The 25543-nt window shown below is 37.0% G+C and overlaps 1 protein-coding gene and 1 long non-coding RNA gene across 2 annotated transcripts; one reads left to right on the top strand and one right to left on the bottom strand.

Moving 5' to 3' along the window:
• LOC109950719 lies at positions 2272 to 3530 on the top strand. The gene is made up of 3 exons (XR_002273022.1): positions 2272 to 2899; positions 3245 to 3286; positions 3410 to 3530. It is a non-coding gene; the product is annotated as an uncharacterized LOC109950719 (long non-coding RNA).
• On the bottom strand, positions 11259 to 24952 carry LOC18767851 (carboxypeptidase SOL1). The gene is made up of 15 exons (XM_007200965.2): positions 24602 to 24952; positions 24130 to 24196; positions 23949 to 24044; positions 23694 to 23724; positions 23519 to 23575; positions 22048 to 22143; positions 21082 to 21204; positions 18905 to 19009; positions 18263 to 18309; positions 16596 to 16721; positions 16403 to 16505; positions 14728 to 14790; positions 14367 to 14450; positions 12673 to 12736; positions 11259 to 12075 (listed from the first exon to the last, which is right to left on the bottom strand). Exons 1-15 carry the CDS (start codon positions 24699 to 24701, stop codon positions 11783 to 11785), a joined length of 1455 nt encoding a protein of 484 aa, XP_007201027.2. The 5' UTR covers positions 24702 to 24952; the 3' UTR covers positions 11259 to 11782.

The raw sequence follows: 25543 nt of genomic DNA, 5'->3' as shown, positions 1-25543 counted from the left end.
CTGAGGCTGAATGGATTAAGAGTTTATTAATGGATATGCCTCTGGTGGAGAAACCATTGCCTGCTTTATCTATTCATTGTGACTACAAGGCTACAATAGACTTGGTGAAACAATCTCACACAAATAGGAAAATGAACAGACACATACATGTGAGATATAAATCTATGAAGAGTCTATTAAGTAAGAACATTATGTCTTTGGAGTATGTGAAGTCGGAGAACAACATTGCTGACCAATTGACTAAAGGTCTTTCTAGGAGCAGAGTCCTAGAAATGTCGAGGGGGATGGGCTTAAGCCCATAAGGGAGTCACCTAGGGAGGTAACCCAACTTCTGTGATTGGCGATCCCATGAAGGAAGTTCAATGGGTAGAAACAATCCATACTGCGTGACTCATTGAGCACTGTTTATTTCATGTGGAGGCATCCCAGAGATGTCCTCATGCTCATCCCTATGACATCAGTGCTATATAATGTGACGTTAGGAAGGGAGTTATCCCTGAATGAGTTTCGAGGCGGGCAATCTCCCGCAGGGTGCAGGTCACATGTACTCTTGGAGAACTCACCTAAGTGAGAGACGTCGTGAGGCCGCGACTGTGAGAATTGGGCTATTCTCTAGCAACTCTCATGAGAATCAAGATTAGCGCATGGCCATAAATAGCGCTACCCCGCTTCCAAGCCTCAACCAATACTATGTGTGGGATATGTTGAAGTTTGGTCAAAGGTGCCGAGTTCAATACTGTGTACACTCAGGTTCCTCAAATGGAAACTATCATCACTAAGTGAAGGTTCAAGCCCGGAAGGCACCTACACCTATTGCATAGTATTATGTTGCCCATATGTATATTTTCTTTATATTTTACAATTTTAAAATTTTAAAACCCTTTGTGGGGGATTGTTATTATTTGAAAGGATTTTAAATTTTAAAACGTTTTATTTTCTGTTTTAATTTTTGGTTGGTTTCTTTTATTTATTATAGGAGTTACAAATTGTTTAATTTTCAGTTTTTATTTTCTATTCATTGCCACCAACTTTTATGGTTAAATGTGTTTGGAGGTTACGAGTTTTGGATGCCTATAAAAGGCCACTCCTCCTTCACATTTCATATACCACAATCAGATTTCTCTATTCTCATACTTTCACATATTCCATACTTTCTATATTATTTTTGGGCAACGGTTCTGTGGCTTGGAGTTTTCTATCCGACTGTGAACGTGCTCATAGCGGATCTTAAGCCTGTGTATTGGGGTCGTATCTTGGAGTCTTGTAGACCGTCATTACCTGCACGTAGGGAGGCTACAAAGGCTTTAGGAGAGCGTCTTTGACGTGCTTTCACTATACCAAGCTTGCTTTCTTAATCTTAACTTGTTTTATTTATTTGTTTACTTGGCTCTTTATTTTATTTTACTGTTTAATATTTATTTTATATATTATTTATATCAAAAAGTTTTGAATAAGAATTTTATGAAAAGGGAAAAACCACAATTTTTAATAACAGGTAATTGTGGTCTTTGTGACGGGAATATTCCCTTTGATATTGGCTGCTTGTCCTCTTTAGAAAAATTATACCTTAGTCGAAACAATTTTGTTAGCCTTCCTGCAAGCATTGGATGTCTTCCTAAGCTTAGGGCATTTTCGGTGAGTGGGTGCCAAAGGCTTCAACAATTGCCCCATTTCCGCTTTGGATTGGTTGATAATGAAGGCTTCAGCTCTATTTACATGCACACAGACGATTGCACTTCCTTAAAAACGTTGCCAAACCTGAGAATAAAAGGAGGAAGAGGTTTTGTTTCGTTGAGTTGTGTGAATTGCTCTGGATTGGTTGAGAATGATGGCTACGATGATAGTATAATACTTAGAATGCTCTGGACTGCTCTGGGTTGGGGACTCCTTCAGGTTCTCTCTCTGTCTCTCTGTCTCTCTTTGTTTGTTATATTAATAAATAAATAACCTATACATGGTACACAGGTACGCCCTTCGCCTATTCCAACGACTCCCGCTTTCCAAATTGTAACACCTGGAAGTAGAATTCCAGAATGGTTCAATAATCAAAGTGTAGGAGATTCCTTAATTGTGGAGCTACCTCCATGTACCACGTGGAAGGGAAACTGTATTTGGATTGCTTGTTGTGCTGTCTTTGAAGAAGGTGCCCCTCTGCGTCCACATCATCGCCCAAATCCACTTCATCCCCTTTCTACTAATTTTCGAATTGAATGTCACCCAGGAAAAAGTGCCCCTGTGCGTAGTATTAAACTTTATAAAGGCCACCTCACCTTTGGGTATCTTGTGTATATCGTTGTGTAGTCGACAAAGAATGCAGTCAGATGAAGATTTCATTCCATATTTTTTCTAAACCTCACCCATTCCGTTCTTCTGACGTTCACCCAGGCAGAATTTATTACTCGGGTATAAAGAAGTGTGGGTTCCGTTTGGTGCACAAGTAAGACGTGGAAGAACTCAACCAAATCATGATGATGAACCACTCCATCAAAATCAGCACAAAAGCTACTTCTCCTCACAATTCTCACAATTCAGCTGATGCAAGTGGAAGCTCTCACCAAAAATCTCTCTGCCTCAAAAGCTATGCTCTTTCCAAATGTTTTTTAAAAAAACTTGTAAAGATTTTCTCCCTCTTTTCAACAACTGCAGTTTTTATCAAATCTTTCAACAATAGCGAACAGTGAGGATGCATAGGACTTTTGATTTGGAGGGTAACCACTTTGATTTCCTACTTAGGCCTTGCACCCTCTTATTTTTCACTATTGTTGAAAAGTGTAATAAAAACTATTATTCTTAAAAGAGCAGCTAAATTTTTGCGACCTTTGTTAACAACACCGCCGCCTCAAATGTCTACACATAAATACTTGAAAGGATAATGACGGTCTTCTCACAATTGATATTAGTAAGTGCCCATCACTATCTTTTCTAGCCATACATTTACCATTAGATTCATCACTTATCGTTTCGTGAATGACAATCTCTCTCTCTCTTTTCATGTGCTTTTGTCATGAATACATTTCTGTTTAAACTACTGCAGAGCATTTGATCAACTCATGTAGTATATACATGTATACATGTACGCAAGAGCTGCATATTTTATGCATTTGAATAAAGTATCTGTTAACATACTGCAAATCAATAAGTAATTACATTCAACAATCAATAAGCATGTTCAGAAAGACTGAATTGTTTATTATTAGACCTAGCTAATCAAAAGTAGCAACTCAAATTTGGGGTCTTGGTACAGGATTTGGAGCTGATCAAAAGTAGTTGCGTGCTTATTGGCCAGGTTCGCATGAACTTTGCACCTCAATAGCTACAAGCTCGTTAGACCTAGCTTTGTTATAATGGTTTGATTCTTGTTAATACAACTTACGTGACTATTTCAACTGCTCTATTCTGTTGTGTGCAGGATGGAATAAGCCAACAAGAATTTTCAATCATAAGCTTAGCATTGAGAATTGATCGTATCTGCAACCGATCAATTGCTTTGTCGGGATTCCTACTTTGACTGCTTCAATTCATCTCCTTGATAGTTTTGTTAGAATTCTCTGTTTGTATATGTATTTTCAGATTAGGAAGAGGTGTATATTCTGGAGATTTTAGCTAGAGAGAATGAAGAGAAAATGGGGAAGGCACTGTTCTATTGAATTCTTACAATCTGCAGCTTACATAGTGTGTCTGACAAAGAGAGAAATGTGATTCTCTCCTAACAGAATTACAACTGTCACCCTATTAGGTGCTTACACGTGTCATACCAAATCTAAGCTAGAGAATCCACCTAGACTATGATCTAATGGTTCTCATTACATCATTTAAAATAGACTTAACAGAAAATAGAAAATGACTTCAGCTCTAAGAAATCTGTAGAAGGATTATATTTCAACACTCCCTTCTAATCCTTTAGCTGATTTCACTCCAAGCAAGCTTCTCAACCTCACAAACCGATCCTTAGGCAGAGCCTTAGTCAAAATGTCTGCTATCTGATCTTCTGTCTTGCAGTACACCAGTTCAATTTCTTTTGCTTGAATGGCTTCCCTTATAAAATGAAATTTCCTGCTGATGTGTCTTGTCTTTTGGTGATGAACTGGATTCCTTGCCATTGCAATTGCAGAGGTGTTGTCACATAGAATTGGAGTCCCTTCTACCTGTTCTTCACCAAAATCTTCAAGCACAAATCTGAGCCACTTAGCTTGTGAAGTTGCTTCTGCAGCACTCACATACTCAGCTTCGTCTGTAGATAAAGCAACTGTGTTTTGCTTGATGGAAGCGCAAGAGAACATGCCTGAGCCTAGTGTGAAGGCATATCCTGAGGTGCTCCTCATATCATCCTCACTCCCAGCCCAGTCACTGTCACAATACCCAATTAGAGTAGCTGTTTTCCCCTTTGCAAACTCAATTCCAAAATCTAATGTGCCTTGTATGTATCTCAGCACCCTTTTAGCATGTGTTTCTTTGAGGGATTGTGCATAAACCTAGCAAGCAAGCTAGATGCAAACATGACATCTGGTCTTGTGGCAGTCAGATAAAGCAGACTTCCTACAATCTGTCTGAATTCATTTTCATCTGCTGCTTCACTTCCATCTTCTCTACACAATTTCTCATTCACCACTAATGGAATTGCCACTGACTTGCAGTCTCTCATTCCAAACTTCTCAAGAATTTCATGGCATATTTCTTTTGATGAATGAAAATATGCTTATCAGTTTGTTCCACTCCCATGCCAAGAAAATGGTGCAACAGACCCAAGTCTGTCATCTCATAGTGTTGCATCATATCTTGTTTAAACTCTTCAAGCATTTTAGGACAGCTTCCAGTATATATAATGTCATCTACATAGAGTGAGACAATGATAATACCTGAGGTGTCACTTGTTTTGATATAGAGAGTAGCTTCACTTAAGCTCTTCTTAAAACCTGCAGTGTTGAAATAGGCATCTATTTCATCATACCAGGCCCTTGGGGCTTGTTTCAGTCCATATAGAGCCTTGTTCAACCTGTACACCTTGGTTTCCTTGCTCTCTTGAACATATCCTTGAGGTTGTTCAACATAAACTTCCTCCTTTAGAATGCCATTGAGAAAGGCAGACTTCACATCCAGTTGAAATAGGTTCCATTCCTTTTGTGCTGCAAGGGCTATCAAGGTTCTGATGGTGTCAAGTCTTGCCACAGGGGCAAATGTCTCATTATAGTCGATTCCAGGCTTCTGTGAATAGCCTTTAGCCACAAGCCTAGCTTTATTCTTCTGCACAGTACCATCTAGGTTCAGTTTGACCTTGTAGACCCACTTAACACCAATTACTGGTTTGTCAAATGGCCTGTCAACTAATTTCCATGTATTGTTCTTCTCAATCATCTCGAATTCAGCCTCCATTGCACTTCTCCATGATTCATCCAAATCTGCTTCTTCAAAGCTGTCAGGTTCTACAATGCACATGTTGCATTGTGTCATGATGTCATTAATACTCCTCCACTTGTGAGGTGTGTGATCAAACCTTTGAGTCTCATCAAGCATTTCTTCCCCTTAAGGTGCAATTTCTTCTTCCATCTGCATTTGAGTATCCAAAAACTGAGATTGTTCATCTAATACCCTCTGTTCAGTTTCTGCAGTACCTTGATTTCCATCTGGCATAGGCATTCTCACATCTGCATTGCTAGGATTCTCCCATTTCCATGAGGCTTCTTCATCAAAATAGACATCCCTAGACAAGATAATCTTTCTAGTCTTAGGATCATACAGTCTATAGCCTTTTTCACACAATCCATAGCCCACAAAAATGCATTTGTGACTGTTTTCTTCCAACTTGTGTCTCAAAACAGAAGGAATAAGCACATGACATAGGCATCCAAACACTAGTGTGCAATACCTGGCTTTATTCCTGTGTAGGCCTCAAATGGTGTCATTTTCTTAAGAGACTTAGAAGGACACCTGTTGAGAAGGTAGACTGTTGTATGAACAGCTTCTGCCCAAAACTCATATGGAAGACTCTTTTCATGTAGCATAGACTTTGCCATCTCAATTATAGTCCTGTTCTTCCTCTCAACAACTCCATTTTGCTGAGGGAATATGCTACAGTCAGCTGCCTTTGTATTCCAGCCTCACTACAGTATGCAAGAAATTCATTTGACATGAATTCTCCACCTCTGTCACTTCTAAGTGATTTCACCTTGTGTCCACTCTGCAATTCTGTCATTGCTTTGAACTTCTTGAAACATTCAAAAGCATTAGATTTATTTCTGAAAAAATAAACCCAAGCCATTCTTGTATAGTCATCAATGAATAACAGGAAATATCTGTTTTCTGACATTGATGCAATCTGCATTGGACCACAGATGTCAGTGTGAACTAATTCAAGTGGAAACTGAGCTCTCCAAGTAGATTCTGCAGGAAATGAGTCTCTATGCTGCTTTCCCAGCTTGCAGCCTTCACAAACTACAAAATCCTTCTCCAGACTAGGCAGTCCATGAACCATGTCTTGATTTGCCAGCATCCTGATGCTTTGATCATTAAGATGGCCCAGCCTTTTATGCCAAGTCTGCAAACTGTGAGTCACACTTGCTCTCAGCACCAACTGAGTAGCAGGTACCATTGTGAGAGAGAAACACCTATTGCTAGTCATTGGAACCTTAGCTATAGGATTTTGCAGTAACCAATCATCAAAAATTGTCACCATTCCCTTTCCAAATACTAAACAATACCCATGTTCCATCATCTGACCAACACTGAGCAAGTTCTCTTCTAAACCAGGCACCAACATCACTTCTTGAATGTGTTTTCTGCCTGTCTTGGTTTCTATCACAAGTGTGCCTTTTCCTGCAACTTGAACTGTTTCTCCAGTCCCTATTTTCACCTTGGAAGTTACATCCCTTCGAATATCTATCAGTAGCCTTTCATCTCCAGTCATGTGGTTACTACAACTACTGTCCACATACCAAGAATTGTTCAATTTCACACCTGTCACGGCATTGCATGCATAAAACAATGTTCCAGTTACTTCAACCTGATTGGCATAATTCACCTTCTGCACAGGTTGATTTCCATGGCAATTTCTAACCATGTGACCAAACTTTCCACATCCTCTGCATTTTGGTTTTCCTTCAAACCAGCACTTGCCATAGTGCAGTTTTTCACAGTGCTTGCAAGGTGTTTTAGTTCCATCATTTGATGCATTTGGTTTGGGATTAGAATTGGACTTGTTATTCCAATTCTTCCCATTTTCCTTCCAGTTCCTCTGAGACTTGTTACCTCCAGAAGAACTTCCATTCTTAGAGCTTTTACTCTCTATGTTCAGGCTAGTAAAAGCCTTTTCTGTGGAATTTTCAGTGTGCCTATCCAATCTGAGCTTAAAGTTCTTGAGAGACGCAACCACTTCTTGAATTTCAAGAGTGTCAAGATCCTTTGAATGCTCAATCACAGAACATATAGAGTCATAAGATCTAGGCAAGCTAATAAGCAATTTCTGCACAACTCTTTCTCTAGGTAACTCTTCACCATAACTTTTCATTTGATTAATTAGATCAAACAGTTTAGCAACATAACCAGAGAATGACTCACTATCCTTCATACGAGTGTATTCAAACTCTCTACGTAAGCCTTGTAGCTTCACACTTCGTACCTGTTTATCGCCTCTAAACTCCTGCTTCAGAATATCCCATGCACCTTTTGAGGTTTCTTCATTCACTATTCTGGGAAAAATTTGGTCTGAGACTGCACCTTGGATCAGTCCAAGTGCACGAGCATCTTTCATCAAAATCTCAGCCGATGTAGACTTCTCTTCTTCAGCAGCTTTAGATCCTTCTTCCTTTCCTTTTTCCTTCTTTGGATCTGAAGCATCAAAACCATTTTCAACCAAATCCCACAGTCCATGAGATTTCAGAATGGTCTTCATTCGAATGCTCCAAAACTCATAGTTTTCTCCATTGAAAACTGGTGTACTAAGCTCAGAAGAGCTTGATCCTGCCATGTTAGACATCAGACGCAGCTAGAAAAGCTTCGTGAAATTTTGAGTGAGCTCAACGTCAGCTCAGCCAAACACCAGCTCAATTCTCACAGATTCACGCCCAACAAACAATCGAACCTGGCTCTGAGGCCATGTTAGAATTCTCTGTTTGTATATGTATTTTCAAATTAGGGAGAGGTGTATATTCTGGAGATTTTAGCTAGAGAGAATGAAGAGAAAATGGGGAAGGCACTGTTCTATTGAATTCTTACAATTTGCAGCTTACATAGTGTGTCTGACAGAGAGAGAAATGTGATTCTCTCCTAACAGAATTACAACTGTCACCCTATTAGGTGCTTACACGTGTCATACCAAATCTAAGCTAGAGACTCCACTTAGACTATGATCTAATGGTTCTCATTACATCATTTAAAATAGACTTAACAGAAAATAGAAAATGATTCAGCTCTAAGAAATCTGTAGAAGGATTATATTTCAACACATGCAATCTCCTTCAATTATGCAATCTTCTCTTATATTAGTATATCTGAGTTTTAAATTACCTTATGTAATAGAATGGAATTTTGAGAGGTTCATTAAACTGAACAACCAGGCTAAAAGGCAGTATGCAACAAACACAGCCCAATTGAACAACTGAGAGCCGAACAAACATCCAACGTAATTCAAACCAGCAGTTATGATTTTCCATCCAATGAAAAAAAATGTTATTGTCGTCAGTGGCCATGTTCAGTTGGTGAGAGTGTAGAAGTGAAGAAGACGATGAAGCAGAGTGCGACAAGTGATACATGAGAGGGAGACAAAAGGGAAGATCAAAGTAGCTGATGCAGAGAGACAGTGTGTTAAAAAGGTGATATGTGACCAATAGGGAGTATTTTTGGAAGACATTTTACCAAGATTTTCAAAAAGAGATTAGGCAAGCTGAGGTCAAAGCCACCAATTTCCCTTTTAATTTTAGGAAGGTATTTTAACTTCCAAACTACATATAAACTTTTGTGTAAGACAGTCACTCTGTTTTCTAGCCATACATTTACATTAAGATTCATCTCTTATTGTTTGATTACAATTTACAATTCATCACTTTGTTATAAGGTTCCGTTTGGGTGCACCAATTTAATTGTAATTTGTGTTTAGTCTTGGAAGAAAGTCATCGACAAACTATTTTGTCCACGACTTGAAGACATAAGCCACATGTTTATTCGAAGCCAATTATATTCAACACTTCTCTTCAAGTAGGGACAATATATATATATGTGATTTGAACTACTATGGACAATGAATAATACAAATCTAAAAATAGGGAAGCGCTCCTCATGCTTCCTTAGGCTATCACACAACTATAATAGAGCTAAATCTAAATTTCCCAAGTTTCAAAATATAATTATTAATGTATTTCTCGAACTCAGTCGGTTTCATTTGAGCTCTAATAGTTGGTTCTCCTCCCAATAAGCAAGGAGTTTCTCCAATAAACAATCTTCGCATGGTTGAACGGACTAGGAGGTTGTACTTGCACACAATAGGACATGACACATTCTTCACAGTAGGACCAACTTCTATTATCTGTTGAAGAATATAAAGTCTCACATTAGAAACTTGACTAAATAAAATACAACATGTAATGAATGGTTCCACTACTAATATTACCGAGGTCTTTTGTGATAAAACCTCACACATACTGGACTTTGTAGGTGGTTCAGTTGGGAACAATATTAGTGTTGCTATTACTGGGTTGCTGGCCCGTATGTCTGAAATTTAACATGGTATCAGAGCGGGTTGATTGATTGGGCCTGAATTGAGCCTTTACTCTTACCCAATATGTGGTGTAAACATGTTGAGCTTGAATATTTGCCCTTACCCATTACCCAATATGTGGGCTTCACGTGTTGGGCTTAAATGATAAACTCCGATGTGGACTTAGCTCTACGTGTGGCCCACTATGTGGTTGTCACACATGAGGGGGCGTGTTGAAGAATATAAAGTCTCACATCGGAAACTTGACTAAATAAAATATAACATATAATGAATAGTTCCACTACTAATATTACCGAGGCCTTTTGTGATAAAACCCAACACCTACTGGGCTTTATAGATGGTTAAGTTATGGACAATATCGGTGTCACTAGTAGTGAGCCACTAGCCTGTCTCTCTAAAATTAAAATTGTTTGTTTCAATCATGTTCTAAATCCTTGTCCATCTGTCTTTATATCACTTTATTGGATTCCCTTACTTTTTCCTATCCTTTCTTATCTTTATTCAATTATGATCAAGCATATAGGTCATCTCGTCTTGTCATCTTGCCATTATTTCGTGAGTGGGAATTTTTGTTCACCCTGCACCTTACCCTTTTGAATAGGCAGGCATTGCTTTGGTTCTTTTGGCAGGCTGCTTATTAGTGGGTGAAGTATGAGAGGGAATAGGATGAAGATTGCTATGCAAGTGCTCCAAGAAGAAGCAAATGTTTATGCGCGTAGAGGTAGTAGCTCTAACAATTAATCTTGAAAGTCAGGTACAAGCACAGCCCCAAGATTATGCGAATGATTTGATGAGAAATGATCCCATGTTTACTAGACGCCAATTATCCACTCTATTCGAGTAGGCCTATGTGTATGCACAGAAACATTTTGAAAATACGGGAGCGCTATTAGTGCTTGTTCAAAATAATTGACTTTTTTGTATAGTGATAATTCTTTTCCCAGTGTGTGAAGAAAGCGCAAGTTTGAATCCAAAATTACATGATGGTGTTCAATGTTAATTCGAAGTTCTACAATCTTATGCATCGATTAGATATTATAAAGCACGAATCATTATTATCTAATTTTACATACTGAGATTTTTATGTGATTTTCCATGGGTCGAGTGATACACATGACAATGTAAATTGTGTTTTATATATAGAATACACTAACTATTTCAATACAGCATATGAAATGAATTACTTAGAGATCACTCTTTTTTTTGGTCTGAAAATACTTCATGAAAGGCCAACAAAGGGACCAAAAGGGCAGCCCACGCCCATACAGAAAAGAGCTAAGAAGGAGACTAGCCGAAAGACGGCATAGTGCAAAAGCTTTCTCGACTACATGAGAGATTACAAATTTGGTGGACTGGGAAGTCCATCCGAAACCAGCACACGAACTAGGGATGGTGGTGGCTGTGCAGCCCAGGTCTCCCTATGTGCCGTCCTAACTCCTATCGACGCCGCTGCATGAGCTGCTCAATTCTTCTTACAAGGGATCCAACTCCACTCAACTTCATCAAAATCCAATGTGAACTATACATAAAGGAAAATACAAAGTCTAAGAACATATGTTGGTGCTACCTCTCCAAAATCCAAAAATGTGCAACAAATTTGAGAAATAACATTTACAAAACAGGGCATCTTATGAAAAGGAACTAGCTACATTAAACAAAAAATAAGATCCAAGATCATGTCAGTCCACAAAAGCAAAAGAAAACCCCCCAAAAAAAAAAAAATTCCGTGTAAAGGTCAAATATTGCTACCAGATGTATGGATAATAACCAAGAACCTTGAGATACAATAAGTACAATCAGGGTTTCTAGTCTTCCTAATGGAAAATACATCCAAATAATACACAACTATCATCTACACAAGTAATAGAAGCTCCTTGCCTCATGTTTATGTACAAAAATGAGGTGCTTTAAGAACTGCAGTTGCAAAGATGCGAATTTGCAGCGTTCAGTTTGCAAGGGTATGCTTTTCTTTGTTATTGTCATTTTATGATTGTCCGGTTTCTTTCTTCTTAACGAATGAAGCTTCCTTCTGACTCCCAAAAATAAAGGACATCCATACAAGTAGAAAATCAATCCTCAAACCACAACTGGCCTTTTTGGTCCTGCCAACTGCCTCTGTTTTAATCGGCTGTATGTCCTCCTCTTGCATAAAAACAAAAGGAATCCTACAATAACAATCAAAAGCAAGTATACTTCCAAATGGGTATCCCAAATGACACTCCTAGTGCCCCATCTGCATTCACATGCGCTTCGAAGTGGAATTCCTCTGAGATTAACATTAGGGTCGAGAACAAAATCTACATTTGTGCCTGCTTTGTCCAACCAGATACCTGTTGTCTTTGATTTGTACCCAGGGGCGGAAGCTGTGACTGCACGCAGTCAGTAAAACCAAATGAGAAATTAGGCATCAAATAGCCATCTTAAGATGGGGAACCATGATAGAATTACAATTACACGCATACATCCATAAAAACCTGTTTCAAAAAGTCCTTATAGTCCTCATGTGTCAATTGGTCAAATAGCTCTTGGCCTTTACTTATTAGGGCAGAAAAATCCTTCTATGATCCCCCTTCTTTGTAAGAAAATAAGTTCCCTTACTAAAGAGAGCCGTAGCCGCAGTTACACCCAGAAATAAAATCACAGATACAAGGTAAAAACATCCACACCACATCCTCTCATTTCATACCCCAATAATAAGGAGGCACAAGCAATTCACTAAGTCACTAGGCATTCTTTGGGAGGAGAAAATATTTGATGTTGAATGCCATGACAAATATTAATTTTTCGCCAGGCAAATAACGATTACCAGATGTCACATGTGAAAATTGTATCAGCTGTACAACTAAATAAGTGTGGTCCATAAAATGACACTAGTAGCTTTATGTCTTACGTTGTAATCATATTTCCTCTTGTTCTTTTTTAAAGCATCAAGCTCAGTATGAACAAATCATGTAATATGTAAATACCTTCATATCTTCCTCCAGAGGCAAGCAAGCGATGGTAATCCGCAATTCCTCTGCTAGCTTGAACCTGTCAGTCAAAATACATGGGTCATTGGTTTACATGTAGTCCTCTTAAGTTTATCATCTAATGTCAAAAAGTTCAACAGACTGGACCAAAAAGGTGTAATCAACGCTGATTTAATCAAAACGTATAACAAGTCAAAGGAGGCATTGGCACTGCATACAGGTCAAATGCGATTTTCTCTAAGCATACAACTATCAATTTGTTGTCGATTTGACAAATTTGGATGTGGGCAACACAATTCGTATTGTTGCATCAATTTGTTCTCTGTCAGTACGGTTTTTTTTGTTAGGGGTGTATTTAGTGAACGCCAATATGTCAATATAAGAGGTTTTGTGCGGAGACACCACATGAAATTGCAGAACATGTATGCGGAACCCTCTTGGAGAAGGCACGTTGTATGCTTTCTAACTTCAGTTTGTCTATGGACTTTTGGGTTGAATTTGTTAGTTCCTGTTATTTGGTTGTCTTTTGGACGGTTGGTGCAAGTTTAGACCATGGTGTTTGTGTGCAGGTGGAGCTTGAGGTTTTGTTGGTGATATAGAAGATTTTCAGTTTCTTCATCAAAATCATTTTTGTTTGGATCAAGCGAGTTCTTATTTGCAAGTTCAAGCATTGCTTGGACTTGATTGATATTTGCAACTTGTGTGTTGCACGTAACGAAGGAAGGACGTTTCCACTTTGAAGGCTTTAGTAAAATGTAAGCGAAGGTGGAAATTTGTCGTTATGTGGCTTAAACTTGAAGCCAACTACTTCGCCTTTTTGGTCCCAATAGCACATTAAGATTATTATTTACTCTTTGGGGCTTTATTTTTCATTTCTTGTGCTATAAGGATTCCTTTTTGGTTTCTGATCCCATTTGGCTAAGTCATGGATGGTATATAATAGGCACAAAGGCTGCTCTGTTGTTGTATGTTGATAGTGGGAGAGCAAACCATGAAGAGTTCGGACAATTTTCTCTTATTTGGTTTAGGATTTTTTTCGTTACTCTTTTGTGAGAGAGTGCTTTGGGTGTATTGGGATTTTGATTTGTGAGAGTTAAACACTCTTATAATTCTCCTTTTGGTTATTAGTGGAATTTCCTCACTGTCTTCGCCCGTGAATGTAGTCTTATGGGTCACACATGCTTGCCACATCAATAAACTAACAGAAATCCTAATGGAGTAAACGTCTATGACTATTGGTACCTATTTTAAAATTTTCAAGGACTAATGGATCAAAGAAAAATAGTTGAGGACCAAATTTCGAGTCCAAGTTCAAGGACTAATGCTCCAATTTACGCTATTTTATATGTTAGATCATTAGAGTTTTGGTACATCAGAAATTGGAAATCAATGCCCTATGTAGATTAGCATCATCTGTCTAACTATTTATATATTTTAGAACTATAGTAGGGTCCAAAATAAGCTTCAATGCCTCTCTCTAAATCATTGTAACTTGAAATGCTTCATTGCTTAAATGTTTCTCGATCACTTTATATTTTAACTCGAATATAATTGTAACAGCCCAACAGAACTTTAGGCCGCCGAACCGAGTATGGGTTTTGAACCATCTCAAAATGAGCCCTTATTGTGCAATCACAATAGGAAAAAGGTATACTTAAATTTAAAGAATAAATGAATGTTTGTGAGCATACCGTGTAATTTATTCCCTTGATTACAATAAAGCCTGGCAACGGCCTCCCACCATCTGATGAAAAAATTCTTCCATGTACTCCTGTCTGAAGAGTACAAGTTGAATGTAGTTAAACAATATCATACCCATTTAAAATTCAACTTTGACAAATCTGAAATGACTTCATGAGAATTTTTATTCTCAAATGTTTCACCAGGGTAAACTATTTAGGAAAATACTCTAGAGAAAATGGAGCACACTTGTGATTAAGACAATGTTTGAAGCACCATGAACAAAATCCACAGATTGCAAGCTAAACAAAATTAAATTTAGTTCCAGTTGAGGACCATGTAAGAACATGTTAATAGCCAACCATAATATACCTTGATTAGGCTTGCAACGAGATTAAGCATGCTCATTTTGTTGTATTCCCAAAGAGTGAGAAGCTGCACATGATACATGCATTAAGGACAGCACATCAAACAGAAAAATGGTAGCAAGTTCAAAAGAAAGGGAATTAATTGTCTATGTGAAAGGCCAAAATCACTGGCGCCAATTAAAAACTCAAGACCTGCCTCCAACATAGGACAGGATGGAAACAAAGGTCCGTGAGACTTCCTAACTAAATGGATATAAAACTAACAGATTCCTATATAACAAATCAACTGGAGAATGAAAAACAAGCCAGGATATGATAAAACCTACTGTCTAAAAAGCTGAAGCTAATAAGAAACAAGGAACATGAAGATTAACCTACATTCCGCCTCGCGTATAGTCAATAACCACATCAACATCAAAAAAGAAACATAACATGATATTAGAATAATATCAAGACTTAAATACAGGATTAGAAAGACAATTATAAGCCACATTAGGATACCAATTAACCCGAAGTTGTTAAACCAATAAAAGAAAGGGCACAACAATCAATTTGAAGCCTAACATGCACACATATACACTCCAGTAGAGTATTTTTCCTAGGAAGCTTAGAAAGGAGACACTGAAAAGTCTTTCTTCTCCGAGAAGCACAGAATCCCTGGGAATGGAAGAAAGCCAATGTTTTACGGGGTTGTAGTGTATTGGCTGTTCTTTGGGAGGTTTGGTTAGAACGAAACAGATTAATTTTTGAGGACCAAGCAGGTCGCGAAACAGAGGAATTATGGGAGAAAGTTAGACTATGTTCTTCACTATGGACCTCGACTTCATCAGTCTTTAGAGATATGTCCTTTAGGGTTATTTGGCGGGATTGGAATGCAGCCATTTCCTAGCTATAGGTTGTGTGTGCGCTACTGGGGTTCTTTTCCTAGTAGCTTAGGGTTTTGTTCAGTCTAGTTGCTCTTTCTTTGTTTCTGTTTCTTTGTGGCCACCTTGGCCATCTCTGTATTTTATTGTCTATTGCAATAAAATTTGTTTCCTTTTAAAATAAAATAAAATAAAGTGTTGAGTGAAGCTTCTCCTTAAACACACAATATAGTGTATACTTGGAAAGCAGGAATCCCTAACTAAAAACCTTCAATGTGGTGAGAATTTGGACCTTGAAATTAGAACCCCTCCTGTTTTGAAGGGAGTGATGTAAGGCCATTAACTCTTTGACAATGTAAAGCCACACTGATAAGATTGTTGGATCTCCATTCATAATGTAGGACACAATGTTATCAGTTTAAAGTGACTAAGTCATGACATTTTGTGCCCACAATTTTGAACCTGAAGGATAAAAGGCCAATACATAAAAAGAAAGGGTTCCCATTCAAGTTATCTGAGATAAAGTTTGAAGGAAGAGCCTTTCTGGCTAAATGTTCCATTGTAAATGTAGCATGAACAAGGTCAAAAGATTCTGTTCATACTTAATTTCCACTTCTACCACAAAGGAAACCTATTGTTACAGTATTTAAAAAGGAACCGACAGTACCATTAAAAATTCTGCCCCCGCCCCGCTAAGACCCATTAGACCTATGGGCTACACAAGGGTGTAACAGTCTCTTAAATCATGCTAAAATGCCTAAAGAAGATTGTATTATATATCAAGGTTGCAAAAAATCACACACGCTGATGCCTGACCTCATTAGCAATAGGCCATTTGTTGTCACTAATCTCTAATGTCAATTCGAAACAGCCTGCATGTATGTAGTTCCAGTCTTGCATGCCTCCATATATAGGATACCTGCAACAGGTGTCTTAAGAAACAATAGATGAATATCAAAAGAAAAGAAAATATATCTATGGTAAGTCGTAATGTTTCAAGCTGTCATACCAGGAAGCTCCATTTGTAATCCCTCCTTCAAATTCCTTGCTCAAGGACATGTTATGGTGAGAGCCACTATAGACACTTGCCAAGAACCGAAATGTTTCGTCATCGGGACATGCAAAGTAATTTTTCCTGCAAATTAATTTGGATCAAAAGACGAGCATGTGCGGAAGAAAAACTATGAAATGAAAAGAAGCTTCAGCATGTATTCTGGGATAGTGCTATTATAACACACAAATATTGTTAGGCATCATTTGAAAATTCATAAATTATATTAGATGTAATCGGCAATCTTCAAATAGTGAAGCTCTAAGACCTACTATTGACATCCATTTCTGTGAGACATTTTCACAAAATGAAAATGAGAAAACAAATTTGTAGTTTCAAGATCCAAGAATGCATCTGGCTGAATTTGAAAACAGTTTCTGAGAACAAAAACAGTGAAAATGTGTCTGGTGCTAAGGTGTGAAAAATGACAAAACAGTGAATATGTGTTTAAACTATTTTGTTTAAATATTATCATAAGTCAAATAATAACATATTTCCATTAGGCTTGTTAAACTTGTCAGACATAATCTTCCACAAAAATAATTACTCAGATCCAGCATCATCAGTAACATTATAATTTCAATGGCATAAATTATGATTAACATGGTGCAAATAAACTATCATAATTAAATTTTTTTAAGCCCAACAATATTTAATCAAGCTTTACTTAGCACAAACAATGCCCAAAAGTCCCATGTTTTTCTTGGTTGGACCAGCCCCTGCCTCAGCAAATGGACAAAGTGGAGCAGCCTGCTTTTGGCTGTTCCTCTACTTCTCATTCGGGTTGGGTTGACCCGATAATTAACAATGAAGAGAGATTTTTATCCCACCAAAAAAATGAAGATAGATTTTTAGAGTGAAATGTAAAGAAAATCATTTAGAGAGACAAATAGTGGAAATTCAAAAGAAGAAACTGAATACCCACATAGAAATAAGGCACCAGGGGTCCCATGTTTTTCTTCTTGAAAGCATTTGATTTTCCCCGTTTTGCGTGTTTTCAATGTTACCTTTAAATTGATGAAAAGAAAATTTTGTTGTTCTCTAACTCAAAGCACAAATTTAAAAACGTTTCCACAATTCCATTCTCCATGTTTTCAGAAGCTACTGGCTGAACACATTTTGTGGTTGTTTTTTATCTAGAAAAACAGAAACAGGGCTCCAAAATATTAACGAAAGGGCCCCTAAAAACACAAAACCATTCAGTTTCAAGGGCTCGAGTGTGGTGAGTATCTTTGGCATCATATGCAAATTGAATTATGATCAAAACCAACACTGAGGCCAAAATAACTAGAACAAGCAAAATAGAAAGGAATACTTCAAACACTCGTTACAATGAGAAACCCACATCACAAGTTTAGCACTAATAACTAGTCAATACACAGATGTTCAACAAACAAATCCTCTTCTTTTTTTTTCCCCCTTCTCTTTTCCTGTCAAAGATGTTCCAAGGGAGCTAAAGGTTGGCAGGTTATTTTCCACGGAGAAGACAGGATTTCCAGCTTATAAAAGACAAAAGAACAAGAAAGAACGGGAAATATACAAGAGGAAATCAAGAAAGTAAGGGTGCACTATCAAGCCATCAATCAGCAGGGTGCAACGGAGAATTGTTATGAATGTAAATTTACCTTTTATCCTGAGTGCCATCCCATGGATAATTTGCAACAAGTGCACCCTGTGAGTAACAATATAATTAGTAATGACTAATTTATTGACATATTGATCAAAGAATTCATTACCAAAGACAGAGAACAGAATGTTGGAATTAAACCCTATGGATGGATCTGTTTGGATGAGTGAAGAAAATAAATTAAATAAATTGGATGTGGATGAAAGCTAAGGAGCTACATTATATAATGTAATCTTACAGAACGATTGAACATCCTTCTTTCCTATAAGTCTTTCTAGTAACCAAATTTGAAGCAAAGACTTCATGGGTAGCATGCACTAATGCAGTTACTTTTAGCGTGGTAAAAACTATATGTTGTAGCTTGTATCGTATATGCAAATGTATTTCCTTATCTCAGAAGAGACTGATCCGTAAGTTTGACAAAAACAAAAAAGTATCTTTCCAACATGCAGGTCTCCATTATGGCAAAGAATTCTAAATGATTCTTTCTGCATGTTAGAATTCTAAATGATTCTTTCTGCATGTTCACATTGATTGCTAAAACAACCTAAGTAAAGGTATGATATCAAGTGGCATGGGTATGTTTATGCACTGCACTGAAAGTAACGATCATAGCAGGAAATACGAGAAGATGTATTACCCCATGCAAGCTGGCAGATGCAGTAAATTGTATCTCTCTCAACCACTTCATTATTGCTCTTGTTTCAGGTTGTCGCTCATTCACATAATCATTCACCGGAAAGAACTGTCATTCATGTCAATGTCTCTTTTTAAAAAATGACCAATGTACTTTATTAATGATAGGTAAAACTATAATTTAAACCAATACCAAACGAATGATGCTTCAAACATCCCATTACATAGCGTGTTGAATTTTGGGATCTACACTTTTTTTTCTTTTTCTTTTTTTTTGAGAAGAAACGAAATTTATTAAGCAAAAGAACACGGAGGTGGAAAAGGCAACCACCACCGAAGAAACAAAAACAAACAGAGAGAAACAAACAGCACCAAACCCTCCCAAGCTAACAGGGAGGAACACAACCGAAAAACCACAGAACAACACACCCCCCACCCCTCAGTTAACCGTAGCTGCCATATCCCTCATAATAGTGGAATAAGAGTAGTCTTTAAACTCTTTTGTAACCGAAGACCACAACGCTGCCCAGTACTTAACTCTATCCCAAAGCTCACTCACTCCCACTCCCTTATAGTCTTCAAAAATTCTCCTATTACGCTCCATCCAAATGTTCCAGAAAACAGAGTGGACCAAACAGCCCATAAAGTTGAAGCGCGCTTCCCCTTTCCCCAAACCACAAAGTGAGAAGAAAGGAAATCAGAGCACCCTTTCGGAATCACCCAAACAGTCCCAACCACCCTCCACAAGAGCCCCAAAAGACTTAAGGAAAAAGGGAAATGTAAGAAAAGGTGGTCCACATTCTCCTCACAATGCTTGCACAAAACACACCATTGAGGAGACAGATACATAAAAGGTCTCTTCCTTTGGACTAGATCCGAAGTGTTAACTTTCCCAAGCGCCACCAACCAAACAAAGACTTTGACCTTAGGGGGAGACTTAGCCTTCCACACAAGAGAGAAGGGATGAAAGGTCACAACCCTCCCCTTGTTGTGCAAAAAGGTCTGAAAGGACTTGCAAGTGAAAGATCCCGACTCCTCAAGATCCCACCTTCTCCTATCCCTTTTAGAAGCACACAATCTGACTCCTTCCAGAATTTCCAGCAACTTAATCACCTCGACAGTCTCCCTCTCATTCAGATTTCTCCTAAACCGAAAGTCCCAATTGGGATCTACACTGGATTTTGATCACGAGGTTTGAATCCTTTTCAACTAAATTAAGTAGAATTTAATAAAATTACAACCAATTTTCCAAGCATTTATTTGACAGAGATACTCATCAACTTCATATGGTGTATATTTATTACCGAATTTGAGTATTTCTCTTAACATTTAAGATTTCAATCTTGGTTACAATATTGATATCAGTAGATATGTCAGTAGTTCAAATTTACAGAAATATCGGTGAAAAATAAAAATTGAAAAACTTTGCTTTTTAAACATGAAGATTTTGAATGAGCTTTAAGAAATGTTATAAAAACCCATAATGCATAAATTAGGCGTCTAAATTGCATAAAATATTGTATGCATGCTAAGTATATAGTCAAAACAATTTACGCAACTGACCCATACTTTCATAATAAAAATGCATATTCTATATTTGATCTATATCAATCCTATTTCTTTTGCAAGGAACAGCTTTAAATAAATTTTATAATTTATTTTGTTTTTCTAACTAGAAATCCCCCGCAATCCACTTTGCAGATCAGATTTGAAATTGGGGCCCCTCGCCGAACCCTTCAATCTTTCGGAGGCAGGAAGCAATAGCAAATAGCTAGGCAGGTATCTTTGGGGGTTTCGAACCCCAGACCAAACGGGAGCAAACCATGGGCCTGACCAATTCCAGTAACCCCTCTTGGTTAGTAAGGATTATATATATTGTTCATGTGCTGCATTTAGTTAGTTGTAAGTTACAAAGCCTAGCCCGAAGCTTTCATCAGAATTCGAAGTCTATTAGTCTGCTCAGTCTACTGTTCTTTGAAGTCAAGGCTAATTAGGCTAATTAGTTGACTAAGCTAACGAATTAAAAAGAAAAGTCACATGGGCTGGGAAAACAAAAGGCCTTTAGCACATGGTTACTGGGTCTAACTATATTTTATTTGCCATTGATTTTCTTTTGGGCCACAAGTCATTGACTCTTCCTATCAATGATAGCTCAATTAGATCATGTCACCAAAAATATACCTGGTCTGGAAAATCTCGATTAAGATCAATATTATTTGCATTACCACGCCTCCTTAATAAAAACCCATCGGGATTCATAGACGGCAGTATATGAAGATGCACACCGTCAACAATCGATGTTGCCTGTAATGACCAATAGACATTTGTAAGAAGGTTAAATGTGGTAAATAAAACAACCATGCAGAACTAATATAACTTGTCATATGAATAGAGAAGTGCTAACTTTAAAAGATACAAAGCACAAGTTATCAGAAATTACATTAGTTTTATCAAACCAAAGCACAAGTTTATGTTAGGCAGGATAAAATATACAAAGTTAATACAGATGGTCAGAGGAAGAGATGGATGCATATGTCATATCGAGAAAAGGATTTCTTTCTTCTACCCTATTACGATGTAATCTTATCTGGCTGGACTATTATTTTTATTTTGTATTACGGAAAACATGCATTCATTAATATATATATATATAGGGAAAAAAAACAACTATTTATTGTGACAACTTTGAGAAAACAAAGGTTGGAAGTTCTTGAGCACACTAAAGTGAGAACTTTGAGGAGTGTCTTTAAATAAAGTAAACAGAAAAGAAAACGAAAAAGGATTTTAGAACTTCAATTACCCAATAAATAAATGATGGGTCTAGGGGTTAACAAATAAAACTCCAATGTTATGAGTTCCAAAACACATTTCTGGGGATCACTCCTGTTCTCATTTCCTACAGTCCACTAAAATTCCTGATCACAATTGAAGTGTCAAAAATTCATGAGCACAAACGACTATGAAAAGAAGAACATAGAAACTTCCAAGAGTAGTTTAGAAATATTTTGATATACAGTTCAGATATCTCAAGACATGACCAAGTTCTACAAAATAGACCAAAATCTATGAGCAATATGGGAAAACATTTAAAGGGGGGAAAAGGAAAAAATTTAAGGATCAAGTCAACTTAAAAGGAAAGAAAAATACCAAGGGATCTTTCAAATAGTTGTCACATATCCAATTTGCTAGTAGCATTAGAAGCTCACGACCTACAGGTTCATCTCCATGCACATTTCCAATGTACTGCATCACCCAGCATATTCATCAACAAATGCTCAAAGTAGTATTAATGGATTCAGGAAAACAGAACAAGTGAGTTTCATTCTGGGGAGTGACGAGGTAATAGGAAAGGGCTTTCAAGTAGCGCACCAAATACAAAGATACAACAAGGTCACTGTATGCAAACACTCAAAAACTGAAAACCAGTTGGACCATAAATTTGTATACAAAAAAGTGAGATTCATGATTTCAGTTTGCAAATGCTCCACACTCTTGGTGAGGAAAAAAGATTATTGGATAATAGCTAAAACCAACTTCATATTTGAACATCACAAATTATTTTGGGAAAAATAAAAAGTGATCACATAATTGTGGAAAATCATCCAAAACAATTAACAGCATACTAATAAAGGTCAGGATGCAAGAGTTGAAAGAAATAACTGCACAAATACGGTCGATGGAGAATGGGCTAATCAAGAGTCCAATATACTAATAATTAATTAGTATCGCATGGATTCCAGAAACAATGAACCGTAAGGAAGAAGAAGAGGGCAAAAAAATGTCTCCAGTTGAACAGCAACGGAATATAAAGTTGTGAATTTTTGGCTTGATCATTGTCATATTACAGCATCTCATATTCATCATAAGTTTCTTGCGGCTATAAATGGCTCATCGCTATTTCCTTTATTCCTTTAGCAGAAAAGAAAAGGGTAAGAAATGGATTGTGACTGGAACTGCCTTCCAAACAGCTATAAAACGCAGGAAGTCTCTGCTCGGGGGCAGCTAATATAACTTGAACTAGTGAAATGAGTAAAAAATTTTAAAAAGAGATAGATGGACATTCTCTAATACTAGAATCAACTAAATTTGGTGGTGAATAGGTATCTAACCTTTTTACATCTAAAGGTGCAATAAGCTAGAGACATGATATGCTAACTCATTTTTAACTTCCAGTGATATGCTACCAATGGCAAACTTCCTATTACTTAAGTTGCTGACCACTATTGACAGTTATAGTTGTCGAAAGATTCCATATACTGGTGTCTACATCTCATTACACAGCTCTATGGTTAAATATGGTTCCAACCAGCTGCAAGAACTAATTTTTGCGAATCCTGACAGAACCAAAGCAGTTTCCTGCTTTGTGAAATTTTTATTTTTCCTACCAAATACAATTTCTACATTATCATTTTTGGAGGGGAAGGGTGGTGAGACCAATGCATTTTCAATCAGAAATCCTGCCATGTTCAAAAGATTGATTGTATATAGGACACATTAGAAATTTAGGATAGGAGGTTTAGAATTTTTCACCAAATAACAGCTTAGACATAATCTCAATAAAATTAATATTAAAAAACAAATATTTTGTTTAAGTTTTTGTAAATAACAGATCATTCACCTTAAATGCAGGTTCAGGCTCTTCCTCCCCAGGCTTATCAGAAATTTCTATTACCCACTGCAAGCAATAACAAAGCAAACAACACCCACTTTATAAGATGTGAGTCAAGAGGTTATTTTAACAAATGAAAAGAAGACAACCAAAAACAAAAATGGAACTCCAATAAAATAATTACCAGAGGAACCCCATTCACACTCTCGCCGATACTGATAATCCATTCAAAAAATCCCTCAATGAGAGAATAAAAAGAATAAGTCAGCATAATCATCATAAGATGCCTAAACAGCAACACAAATACTAAATTCAAATCATGCATTATCCAACTAAACTACTACTTAGAAATATAAATTCTTAATTTGTATATACCGTCACGAGGTAAAACTTTCATCCGGTACATGTTCAAGAAAGGAGCACAAGTCCAAGTAATCACCTGTATACCCTAGAAATGTTACTACATTTTTGGCCGAATGCCTTAATGGCCCGTTCCAGCTCAGTGTTGGTCATGTACCCTTGAGCTACATCCACACTGACAAAAAAAAATTACATTTTCAGATAACAAATCACATAATTCATTTGTAGCTACTAAAATTCAACTTTAGTATAAAATATACCGTGTCTCGGACTCGTCATCCTCAAACAAGTGCCTTCTGGAACCAGTGCGAGGACCATATTCGAGGCCTATCAACATATAACTTACAATTAGCTAAACTTAAAAGCGTATAGCTAAAGGTTATTTACTTATTCGTAGCTCTAATTCACCAAAAAGTGTACAATTTATGAAAACAATTGGCATGATAATCTAATCTGATCATAATATGTAGATTAACTACCGTTTGGTTCCTGGGAAATCAAATCAAAAAAATTCAAAACACAGAATCTAAGCTGTAGCCTTAGTTTGAGTTCAGACTTTAGTTTCTCAATTTCCAAAGAAAAACCCAGAAAGAAAAAAGCACGCACATGCTCGTACAGACATACATACATGAACATGTATATATATATATATATGTATATATATATATATATATATATACATGTGTGTGTATGTATATGTAAGACACTTAGACAGACGAAGAGATGAGCAACCTGGAGGATTAGAGTTATGAAGGCCGCCTCTAGCAATGGCAAGAGGAAGAAAAGTAGAAAAACTGACAGAGAGGAATAGGATGGAAAAGACAAGCTTCATTCTCTGATTTTGTATGATGATGGCAATCACAGAGCTTCAGCATCAGATTCAGGAAGGCATTGTTGGAACAAGGCTATACAGAAGAAGTGAAAACGTGACGAAGAAGATCGGGGATTGCGGATTTGTGGGAAAGTGCGCTGCCACTTCCAATGAAAGCAAAGGTTACAAGACTCTTGGGGATATGGGCTACAAATGGAAGACATAGAGGTCGTTCGGCCCATTTCTGTTATTTCTTTCCCTCTGTTGCCTAAATAAGCCAGACAAGGGAGCTTTGGTTTACACTCAACACAAAGTTTATCATTGTGGTAGATGGTAACTCAATTTCACCTAATTTAAGGTAAAACCTAAATTTAGTATTTAAATATAGCATCTAATTTTATAATAATATAATATAAAAATCTCAAAATTACACATAATATCATTATTTTCATATTTTATAAATTTATTTAAAGTGACTCTAATGGCATGTTTATTAATTCGTAATTGAATTGAAGATGAATTTAATTGAGGATGAGTTGGATGAGAAGAATTAGATTTCAGATTTCTATTGAAGTTGTTTACTAAATCATATGAATTAAGGGGAGTTAAATTTCATATTCCTATTGAAATTGTTTATTAAATCATATGGAATTGGGATATGAGTAATACAAATTACTAAAACGTATTTGTTGTTTGATTAAAACAGATGGTAAATTTGAAATTTTAAAAATTGTGTGAGGATATAATGGGTAAAAAAATATGAATTCGTAATGGGTAGTTTTTCAGGAATTAGAATATCACCTCCACCCAAGAATTGAATTCCTCCAAAATCAGGAATTCAATTCCTAATTTTGTATGGACTC

This window comes from Prunus persica, chromosome G8 (assembly GCF_000346465.2).
Source record: "Prunus persica cultivar Lovell chromosome G8, Prunus_persica_NCBIv2, whole genome shotgun sequence".
Classification (NCBI taxonomy): Eukaryota; Viridiplantae; Streptophyta; class Magnoliopsida; order Rosales; family Rosaceae; genus Prunus; species Prunus persica.
Note: the sequence above shows the minus strand (reverse complement) of the source record. Positions and strands in the feature narration are given on the sequence as shown.

Excerpts from the sequence above, each read along its gene's own strand:
- LOC18767851 (XM_007200965.2), bottom strand. The coding sequence starts at position 24,701 with ATGAAGCTTGTCTTTTCCATCCTATTCCTCTCTGTCAGTTTTTCTACT. Across the intron at positions 18,310-18,904 it reads CATCTGCCAGCTTGCATGGG|GGTGCACTTGTTGCAAATTA; the intron begins GTAATACATCTT and ends TGTTACTCACAG. Across the intron at positions 14,451-14,727 it reads TCGTTGCAAGCCTAATCAAG|ACAGGAGTACATGGAAGAAT; the intron begins GTATATTATGGT and ends TGTACTCTTCAG.